General features: G+C 42.5%; 1 protein-coding gene across 1 annotated transcript; it reads right to left on the minus strand.

Moving 5' to 3' along the window:
- Positions 1-2917: 2917 nt before the first annotated feature.
- Positions 2918-11555, minus strand: cdk1 (cyclin dependent kinase 1). Its single transcript, XM_026190852.2, has 8 exons — positions 11362-11555; positions 10734-10776; positions 10319-10475; positions 9842-9965; positions 8556-8726; positions 7631-7794; positions 5940-6081; positions 2918-3173 (listed from the first exon to the last, which is right to left on the minus strand). The coding sequence occupies exons 2-8, from the start codon at positions 10768-10770 to the stop codon at positions 3057-3059; spliced, it is 912 nt and encodes a 303-aa protein (XP_026046637.1). The 5' UTR covers positions 10771-10776; positions 11362-11555; the 3' UTR covers positions 2918-3056.
- Positions 11556-11843: the final 288 nt, after the last annotated feature.

Raw genomic sequence — 11843 nt, forward strand, 5'->3', positions numbered from 1 at the left:
TAGTGCTGAGAGCGCTCTTGATGCTGCTGTTTACAGATGATGACGGACATGTTAAAGTAACTTTAAGGTTAGGGATTGCAGCTCGAGGTGGTACATGAGAAACCAGATGTTCTTCTAAGTTCTATCTTTAATGGATGTAGCCTTTTCAGTGGGAGGAACATTTCCTCGGTCTCTGAGGCTGTAATGGTCTACAGTACCTGCAGTGACCGGTCACATATCGAATGCATCATCAGTTACAGAAGGGTAAACATTTGTTGTTACTGTTGCAGCTAACCACAACCCAGTAAAGTTAAAGGCTCTTCTAAACTGATTCCCAGTTTGAACTGGGTTGAGTGTGTGGTTTGAGATTGGCTTGTATACCTGAAGCTCCTTCCTGTACCATCTGACTGGGGCTCATGGGATCCCTCTTCACCCAGTACAGAAATACTCTAACATTTACTGGCCAGCCATTATTTGGGCAACTGCAAGACATTTGTACTTTGAAGCAGATGAAGACATTTAGGAAGTACGAACATCTTGATAGAGTTGAAAGAGGCGAAGCCTTCCAGTGGTCCAAATCTAGTTTTAGACTTAATTGCAGAGCCTTAAAATGACCTGTTTGCCTAAATACTTGAATTTTCTGTGGCTTATCGTGAAAAGGTTAGATCCAATATGTCCTTGGTACGCACGAGAGATCTGCATTAACTCACTTTTCTGAATATATTTGAAAGTAGTGTCAATAATTGAAGGATGCTCAATCAGTGTAGCCCATTAGCACACTGGGAGGCTGGCCTCACACACAGCGAATGTAACAGTCTGTAAATATTATAAAGTGTTAAATCCACTGTGTGAGTTCTATCTACAACTATGTTGAACACAATCTAATGATCTGATCATACAGCATCAACTTGCATTTAGGCACAATCAAGGAAACCTGAGATTCAAAGGTCGTCCATGATTTCCTCTGGGATTAATAAAGTACTCTGAGTCTGAAACCAACGGTCACAATGGGCAAGACAGGTCACTGAAATATCTCTGACTGTGACCGAGCTGTTATTTCCCATGCAACCATCCTCGGGGGTTCACAGAAGTGGAAATTTGCATCATGGATGTTTGTAGATCAGCCTGCAGCAACTGCACGGTGCCATCATCATGCCACCACGGTTGATCTAACCTGTAAAACATTCAGGCAGCTCTGAGGCCCAGTGAGTGTAGTCGATATTGCTACTTATTACTACAACTTACTAGTAAACGAGTTCAGTATTGTCCAGTCGTAATGCTCGTTGGCTCTCCAAGGATAACGAATGGTTCGATTTTACATGTATTGTGGAGGTAAACACAGACAACACGGAGCTCTTAGTTCTCACTCCTGCTTTATCCCTCTCCTCACATCAACTGAACACATGGCGCCACACAACACGGCAACACACTTCAACACTGGGTGTGAGTGCAGCCTAGTGGTCCACGCAGCATCATTCTTTTAACTATTCTCCAGTTCATGGTCACCAGGGGTGGATTTTAGTCTACGTTCACTCTGCAGGTCTTGATGCTCAAATCAGATTTTTTTGTCTGCTCGTTCACACTACAAATAAAATGCGACAGCAAACGCGCTCTAGTGTGAACGCTCAAAGCGGCCGCATGCGCAAAATAAGACGTCACACACAACGCGCTCTGTTTAGACCCAGAGCAACAGTATGTTTGACTGATGGCCTTAATATAAAGACTTTGGACTTTACGTTTCCCAATTTTTGCTTTAAGTTATTTTGTTATTGACATAATAATGTAAATAACCTAATAATGATCCTTATTGCTGTTTTAGAGGAGCGGTGCTTCGAAGGATAGCTGCAGATTATACAGAACAAAGAAAATGTTCACGTTTCTCCAGCGTTGTCTTCCCAACAGTTTCACCGGATGGTCAGGAAGCGTTCGTGATGTCTTCTCCGGCGCCGATAATTGGCGTCTGTCTTGTGTCAGTGACGTAAAAGACGGATTTAATGCGACATGACCATCAAACAGCAGTCGCTTTCTAAAACATCAGATATGTATCTGATTCAGCACCACATACGACGGTGACCCCGGTCGGATTTGAAGATATGGGATTTGTGCCGTTCACACTGTCACACCATGATGGGATAGATGGGTCGCAGAGGGTCAGAAAAAACGGATTTGATGCGCTTTCACCCGCAGAGTGAACGTAGCCCAAGTTTCTCCTATGACAGTCGGCCTATTCTTTATGTTTTTAATGCAGGACAGTAGCACAGAGCCAGCTGCAAACTCTTCAGTTCAGGTACAGGTGGACATGACTTCGATGACCGTCCTATTAGCTGGGACGAGCCTGTGAAGATAGTCTAAGTTTGGGGACCTTTGCCCACAACTGAAAGACAAGTGTTGAAGTTACAAAGATGAACACAAAGCTGAGTTGCAGGTGTTTGAGTGCAAACGTGTCCTGAACTGAAACGCTCAGCGTTAAATGTTTAAGTTCTTACATTTAATACAAACTCACCTCGTCTCCCTCGTCAGAGATGAGCCTGTGTGCTGCAGATTATTGTATGCATCGACTATAACTTCAAATAAAGCTCTTATTTAACACAGAGTTGAACATGAACACTTACAGCACAGCATGAGTCACCTTAAGTACAGCACAATGTTTGAGTCTCCTTTTCTTTAGAAAACCCCAAAGATCCACAGGAAGTGTCCCCTCGAGATGTATGAGGGAGAAATTGTTTGTTCTCTCAGAGATTAACATAACATTACACAGTACTTCTAATTACTCACAGTACAATTGGTGTTGTGAGTACGGCGTACTTAGTGTAACATGGGGAAATGTGTCTTTCCCGTCATAGTTACCGTGAAGCAAACTCAGTAACCTTAAATAAGACACCCTGACCGTCACCGCCGCGTTTCATGATGTTGGAAAGAACGAGACATTAGGTCCAAATAACTGAGCAGGAAAAAAGAAAAAAAGTGCAGTTTTATTAAAGATTGACACTTTTTCCTCACACAGACACACAAATACACATACACATATTTACAGAGTCACAAATGGTATGTGTCAATAAGCAAAGTCAGTATGCACTTCAGATTTTGTTGATGTTGGCAGCTGGCAGGGTGGATTTGTCCAAGTCGTCAAAGTAAGGGTGCGTCATGGCCTCACGGGCAGAGAGCCGTTTGGGGGGGTTGTAGGTCAGCATTTTCTACAGAGACGAGACCAGAACAGACGATTAAACCTGAACATGCAGGAGTTCCTGGACTGGAAACTGGCACCAGCTCCAGGTTAACATCTTTAACACGGAATACTGTGCTGTGTCACCACTGCTGACCTATAATATAGGAAACACTTGACCCCTGTTTCAATTCAGGGGGTCAGTGTTGACATTGTGGAGGACTATAAATACCTTGGAGTACACATTGACAATAAACTGGACTGGGCTAAAAACACCACAGCACTTTACAGGAAGGGCCAGAGTCGTCTCTATTTTTTGAGGCGACTGAGGTCCTTCAACATCTGCCGGAAAATGCTGAGGATTTTCTATGAGTCTGTTGTGGCCAGTGCGATCCTCTATGCTGTTGCATGCTGGGGGAGCAGGCTGAGGGTCGCAGATGCCAACAGACTTAATAAACTGATCCGTAAGGCCAGCAATGTTGTGGGGATGGAGCTGGACTCCCTCAAGGTGGTGTCGGAGAGGCGGATGCTGCCCAAGATAAAGACAATGTTGGATAACACCTCCCACCCACTCCATGACATGTTGGTCAGTCACAGGAGCTCGTTCAGTGAGAGACTGAGATTACCGAAAAGCACCACTGAACGACACAGGAAATCATTCCTGCCTGTGGCCATCTCCCTGTACAACGCATCCACTTAACACACTGTTTGCTGCTACAGCTACACATGTTTCTTTTCCAACTATTTATTTATAAGTGACTTATGTATGTATGTATGTATATATATGTATATATTGTACTATTCTTAGTTAGCGTATTGTCTGTCTTGTCTTAATGTTGTTTTAAAATGGAGCACTGTAACAAAAAATAATTTCCCCCAGGGATCAATAAAGTATTCTGATTCTGATTAATGCTAGAAACGATCCTGGTGACTAGTTTCTTAGTGACATAGACAAGGCAAAAAATGAAAACCTCTGAAAAACAAACACACTGCGACTGCAAAGCGCGGCGCATGCTGCCGTGCTGTTTCACAATTCACGACAACCACTTGAAATCTAAAACAACAATCATCCATTTGCTTCTGCTAGCCCTGCACACCCCCATCATCAGGGCAAACACTTCAAATCAGGAAATTCACTTTGTTTAAACTGAAAAGCTACTGATGGCAAAGACAAACTTCACTGAATAAATACAAAGAAATATCATCACTGATTTCTTTGAATTAATGTGATTTAATTTTGAGGGTAAAGCAGAATGTGGGGCAGAAACAAAAGCAGCACATGGCTGCTTCCTGTCTCACAGCTGAAGCTCGGCTAACAGGAGGCAACAGGACAGTAACGATAGAAGTACTGCAGTATCACCTTAGGACCGCTGTGCAATAACAAATCCTCACTGATCTTAGTTACCTGAGGCCACACTGTAAAGAAATGTGGGTCAAAATTCCTCCAAGATAGAAACAAGACAAACATACAGTGGAACCCCGGCTTACGAAGACCCCATTTAACCAAAAATGTAAGTTACGAAGGCACTTAACGGCAATATTTTTGCCCGTGATACGACAAAATGCCCGCGTAATGAAATGCGTTTCGCTGTTCCACGTGAAAGACCTATTGTTGTTGCAGTGCGCTACTTTGTGTGCTTTTCCTTTGCAATTAGCCTGTCGTTCATTCAAATATGAGCAAGTTTGAGAAAATATCATTGCACAGTGTACGCACGTACATTAATTAACATAAATGTAAGTTTTAACCCATAGATGCACAAAAATGACCCCACGTGTTGTTTTTCTTCAAAATCTTTAAAATAAAAAGTTGTAATATATTCATATTCCAGGTATTCCTCATAAAATATGTTTGTAACATGAGGCCATTTGCATTTTTATTAATTTTTTCATTACAGTCAGACACAGAGGAGCCCTCCGATGAGTCCTCTGACGAGGAAATGGATATCGAGTCTAACCGAATGACCTGCATGTTGTTCTAGTTGAATGATGTGGCGTCACCTGCTAAGGACTGCTCCATTATTCATGTGAACACTGATTAAGCATTCACATCGTTGTGTAAAGCTTCATAGGTGCTCGTGTGTCCTGGTTTCTTACAGCAGCTCTTCCACCTGATGTCTCCATAAATGTTCACGTTCATGCAGAAACTAACGACCACGTGCAGCCCATGATGGCGGTGACCTCTGAAGCCCCGATGATGCGTGACACTGATTTCCTTTCTGATCTGTTACCAAGTAAAAGTCAAGCTAGTGTCTTTGATTCTAATCTGACACTTTGTACAAAAGCTTCATGTGTTTGGAAAATCAAAAGCAGTTTATTTCAAATGATGCCCTTCATAACACTGAAGTATAGAGAGCTGTGATAAAGCTCCACGTTCTCCATGAACATGGAGCAAACACTCACAATCAGCCTTTACTGTCAACTCAGTCCCACGTGAGCCGTGATACAGTACAGCTGCATTTCACATCTCACTATGAAAGGCGGAAGAAAAAGTAGTTCCTACCAATCATACGTGGGGCCCGTGGGAGGGACACAAGTATTTCTACATGACTGTCGAGTTAAAACAAACAATAGTGAAGCACCCACACAGATACTTTTCAAAAAGCCTGGTTGAATATCACCATCACAACTTTGTCACGAGGACAGAAAGAAACACCTCCAGCCTCAGGAAACCAGGTGAGGTGACCAGGTGTCTGACCTGCTTCCCTCTGGTCACACTTTGCTGTACAATGAGAATAAAAGGCTATTCTATTCTATTCCAGGTTTAATTAGCATGCTGTGGTGCTGCCTTTGTCCTTACCGCCAGTAGGTCCAGGCCATTCTTATCCAGGTTTTTCACCATGGACGAGAGGTTTCCAGATTTCCATTTGGGAAAAGTGTTTTTGTAGTCTGGCAGACTCTCGACATCAGGCCACACATCATTGTTTGGGGTTCCCAGCGTCCTGGAAAAAAGACAAAGACTCCAGGGTCAGTTCATTTGTTTGTTTCCATGAGCCACAAAGTGTTAAAACACCAAAGACAGTCTACAGCTGAAGCTTTAGAGAAAACAGACTGTTTTAAATCTGACACACAGACACACTCGTTGTTGTTGTTTTAAAGAGCTGCCAGAATAATGTGGAGATGTGAACACCAACCCTGCCTTACAGGCCTAATCTTACCAATCCCTGCTTCTCCACACAATCCAGGCGGCCTCAAACTGTAGGAATGACTCGGTCAGCTCTACGTTAGGACATCAACGTGACATTAACACTAACACAACTTCTCTGGCTCTACACAGAGTCAACAACAGATTATGCGTTTAAGATAGCTATGTAGCACTTATGTTTGCTATAACAACAATGTGTTGTTGTTCACCACACACACTTACATTCAAAGGCTTCATCCTGATGAAGTGATGATGTAGAAGAATACCAGGTAACAGATGTGTTAACTGTGACATGTCAATCACACGTGTGAGGTTGCTGTTCCACCTAATTACTTTTTTTATCTACGCAGCTAGAGACCTGGCAGATGTATAAGGCAGTCCAGAACCTAACCCACTACAACACCAGAAACAGCGTGACAGCTGAGGGTGATGCTGTGCTCGACGATGAACAATAGACTCAAGGAAGCCACAGCTCAGCTGTCATGGTGCGAGGTGCACACTTCACTAAGAGCATCAGTGCATCACTGTCCCAGTCCTTCAGCCCACCATCCCTGAATTCAGCCGCAATCGTTCCACTACCCAGACAGACCATAAGCAGCCTGAACTGGCTGCTGTGATGCTGTGCAGACTGAAACTTCAGCAAGGCTGACCTATAACCCATCAGCATCTCCACTTACTGAGGGATCTAAAACCTGAACCTGAACAGGGAGCTGGTGACGACTGCATGTCTGTGTGGTTCTTGAGCTGTACTACAGCACACAGGGAGGCACTTAAAGGGTCATTAACAGAGGCTAAAACACTCGTTACTGGCCCCTCTTTTCCTCCCTGGAGGAAACCCATCACTGTGGGGACCTGCACACACTCAGGACACCAGGTGTTTAAGCTTCTGTCCTCCCACAGGAGATCCAGGACGCTGAGGTCATTGACAACCAGACCTCAGCCCTAATCAATGCTATCAGCTCTGTACATACTGTATATACACTTGGTACTTATTTGTTGTGATTTTCTTGCCTTTCCTTTAACAGTGATAAGCTACACTCAGAGTTGGTTGCCCCACAGCAGACACAGTAGTTGTGTGCACAGTCAGACTGCAGTCTTTAAGAGCCAGGCACAAAGCAGGGACAGCCAGTCCTCGTGAGTACACGAACACCACACGTGGAAACATGAGATCCACGGGTTCAGCCCATCGTCTCTCCCACTCACACAAAAGGCTGAGCTCATCTTGTCTCGCACCAACAGTTCTTCATATTTGCCCGTCGTTCTCAATTCAAATTGAAATCAGCAGTTCAACTAAACTTCAGCTTCTATTGTTCCTAAACACATGAAGATGTTTTTGCTGTGTCTACCTGAAGATCCTGAAGAGCTGGTCTATCTCAGAGTCTCCATGAAACAGAGGCTTCTTAGTAGCAAGTTCTGCAAAGATTGTCCCAGTGCTCCAAACATCAACGGGGGTGGAGTATCGGGGTGAGCCCAGCAGGACCTCTGGGGCCCGGTACCAAAGAGTGACAACCTGGGAACACAAAGCAGGATATACCAGGCTGTTTGTGACCGTGTCAGATTTACAAACTAGTCGCGCCGCCTTGTTTGATGTCATTCTCACATGTCTGGATTCACACTCATGGTCTCATTCTGACAGTTTATAATAACCATAAACATGTTTAATGAATTGTTTTTGTAACTTTATAACATTTTGTAACACAGTTGTATGAAACGCTTGCAGCCTGTTTCTGAACCACTACGATTACAAAGCAGACGGCAGTTTATTTGTGCGTCGCTCTAAAACTCTCCCCTCTCACAAACAAATGCTGCCTGACCCGGTTTATTCATGCAGCACATTTCCAACAACGTGCTTAACAATGTAAAACATCACGAAAAATAATAAAATGCACAACAATGATGCAGTGAAATATAAAAGAGAAAAAATAAAATGATAAATATAAAAATAAATTATGCTTTTACTGTTTCTTCCTGTGCTAAATGTGACAATAACATTCAAGAAAAAGCATCACGCAAAATCACAACTCTGGTTTTACGCGGCGTTTCAAAACTGGTACATAGTTTGAAGTCCTCACTTTCAACACGAGTGCCTTGAAGCGACACATCGTAGATTGGTCATGTGATGCGCCCGTCGACCCCAGAGGGTCACCTGTACAGAGTCGGTCTAAATCTGTAAGGATTTTCTTGGTTTTTAAAATTACAAGAAAAAGTAAAAGAAATGGTTTGAGATGCAGTGGCCTGCATATCCCAGGAGCTGTGAGCAAGGATCCTTACCTCATGGGTGTAGACCCTGACAGGAACACCAAAGGCTCTAGCCAAACCAAAGTCTGCCAGTTTGATAACGCCCTTGTTGTCAATCAGCAGATTCTGTGGTTTCAGGTCACGATGGAGCACTCGGCGACAGTGACAGAAGTAGATGCCCTCCAATATCTGGTAAAGGTAGCTCTAAACAGTGTTGGAGAACGAGCAGATCTTTAGATGAGCTGACCAGCAGCCAAATGACACAAAACCTTAAAATGTAACAGAAAGCACCTGAATTGGGAGGGTTGAGACTGCAATCTACTCATTTTGCACACTGTAACTTTAAGAATTTGGCTTATCAATTATGTAATATATTATCTGATAACGTAACTAGGGCTGGGTATCGTCACTGATTTCTAGAATCAATTCGATTCTGATTCACAAGGCCCCGAATCGATTCGATTGGATTTGAATCTGGGAAATTTTGACAGTCAGAAATATTATAATTCAGATCAGTAAATTTACATATTTTTGTATCTATAAAAAAGAAGCTGACACACGCAAGACTTGATCAAAAGTGTGAGCATCACAGCAGATGCCTTTGTGTCAAAGTAGCTGAAGATAAAACAAAGAAAAACATGAAGGTTTTCCTGGCCTGGATTTTATAAAAATATTCTGCAGTACATCAAAAACGAAAGAAAACCATTAATGAACACATGAACATCACCTCTGACGTTACAGAGGTTTTATTAGAGACACGGCTGAGCGTTTTGCATAATTTTAAAAAGTTTACATTTGTTCAGTATTGAACGGCAGAAATTAGGTTTTCTTTACAGAAGTATGTAAACGGGAAAAAATATATAGTTTGGAGGGAGATCAAACTAACAGCTTTAGAATCGGCGCAAAAAGGGCGTAAACGCAAAGCGCCGACCCGCCGACACATCAGAATCAGCGAGCTGTCGGCTTTCGGCCCCGACCGTGACCGTGCCATTAGGTGAGAAAGGCGACATCTCACCGACTCTGATCCGCGGGTCGCGCTGTGTGTTTACGTCTTTGTGCAGAATCCGTGTTCCTGCTCTCGTTTACTGTCTTAGCTGTTTGGTGGTTATTGAAAGTTTGTGATCTTTCACCTGAGATTCTGGCATTTTGGGAAAAATAAATTTATATTAAAAAAATCGATTCAGGATTTTAATGAATCGATTTCACGTTATCCACGCCAGAATCGATTATAAAAACCCACCCCTAAACGTAACCCATCTCAGATTTAAAAGCTTCGAGTTCAAGCAACTATTGCACCACTGAATTAATGTAATACTTACCTTGACCAACATAGAGTCCATGTACTGGCCAGAGGGGATGGAGTCCAAGTATTTCTTCAGGTCCATGGACAGGAACTCGAAGATGAGGTAGAGACGAGATTCTTGCATTAGGACATCTAGGAGTCTGGATTACGCACACAAATACACATGAGTTCATACTTTATGTGTACATTTTCTCATTAGATGTGACTGAGCAGCAACTACTTGACTTCTTCCAGCACTCTGCACAATACTGAAACTGTTGATCCTGCAGTGTCAACTATTGCTACACATGCATTTATATAATGAACTTGATGCATATGTTCAAAACTTCACAATAGTTTCTATTGTTTGACCAACACCATGTCTCTCCATGCTGCACAAAGGGCACCAGACAATACAGACAATACAGAGAAGTATTGTACATATAAAAATTCAAACCTCATGTTATAAAAACCAAAAGGATTTTAAGATCAAACAAAGAACTTGAGAGCTTACCGTACAACATTGGGATGTTTCAGCTCCTGGAGCAGAGAAACCTCTCTGACAGCTGTGCTGGGAACGCCCTCCTCCTCACTCTCCAGTCGGATCTTCTTCATAGCCACAATTTGCCCCGTTGCCTTGTGCTTACCTTTATACACAACCCCATATGTACCTGGGGGAAAGCACGAGCACTGGATGAAATGTGCTGGCAGCTTCCAAATTGCTGGACATCATTACTTGTTACCAAAGTAATTCTTGTCAAAAGAAAAGTTACACTAGAACAACTTTATAACCATGAGATTGTTGAGCAAACAGAGATTACAAGATGCACAAGAAAACTTGACTACACACATAATTACACATTTTTGAAGTATCAACATTTGTAGAGCTTCATGTGAATAATTTAGATGAACCATACGTTAAAACTAACCTTCTCCGATTTTCTCTATTTTCAGGTAGTCTTCCATTATTGCCTGAAAGGAGAAAGAGAAAAACAGGCTGTAACGTAAACAACTTCCGAGGACCTGCATTCACTTCGATCAGCTTACACACACATCTAATCATTTGTTGAGTGTCGATATTAGATCGGCCTTTTATCTAAAAATGAACTTACAACAAGCCTGTTCGTATCGAGCACGACTTGTACGGAAATCATTCAAACTGGAAACTCATGTCACGTTAATTTACCCACTTACAGTAATGCAGACAGGCCTTTCGCCAGAACAGCAGGCTACCTCAAAATACGAACGGGGACGTTTTGAAACGTTAGTTTTGTTGCATTAAGCAGCTCGCACGTTTTCCCGTCGCTCTTTCACTCGTTTTAGTAACTAAGGCTGGTTAGATATTAAGCAGTCGTGAAATTAGCTTTTCTGATTAACGACCAAGAGAGGACCACTAACGTTAGCTTAACAAAGTGTTTAGCCGTCAAAGACACCTTTTTTGAATGTCATGCTAACTGCTAAGACACGTTGTGTCGGGCGTTATGTTCCGCATTAGCTAAGGAGTCTTTTAAATGTAAAATTTTAATTTCACTTGTACTGACAAATATAAAAAATTACCTGTTTGTGCCTCGTTTTTTACAGACACGAACAAACTGCCGCTGGACCGCTCCCGGACTCTTTTGAAATGACTGGAGTGCAGCAGCAGGTTAAAACAGTCCAATGAGCTCACGGGATGTATTTTCAAAACAGCCAATAAGAGGAAAGGAAGGCTGTCATGTGGGTAGAGCGGGAGACAACCCGCCGATGTCCTTGGGAGCGTTCACTGACGCTGGGATATTTAAGCCCTACCCACTTCTAGGATCCGATTGACTTACTATTAATTTCTACAGTTACAGTTAGATTAAATACGTATCGTTGTGTAGGTTGTAGATTACACAGAATGCGTATACAAGAAAAATAGCCTACATTTACTTCTTGTGTCTTGTTATAAATTTGCTGTAGGTTACTTTATCAAGATAAATGGCTCAACTGCCTTAATTTGGTTTACTATATTAATATTCATTTTCATGTATTAGCAAGTAGTGCATTTTTAGTCAGGA

The sequence above is a fragment of the Astatotilapia calliptera genome, chromosome 13, assembly GCF_964374335.1.
Source record: "Astatotilapia calliptera chromosome 13, fAstCal68.1, whole genome shotgun sequence".
In the NCBI taxonomy this organism is placed as follows: Eukaryota; Metazoa; Chordata; class Actinopteri; order Cichliformes; family Cichlidae; genus Astatotilapia; species Astatotilapia calliptera.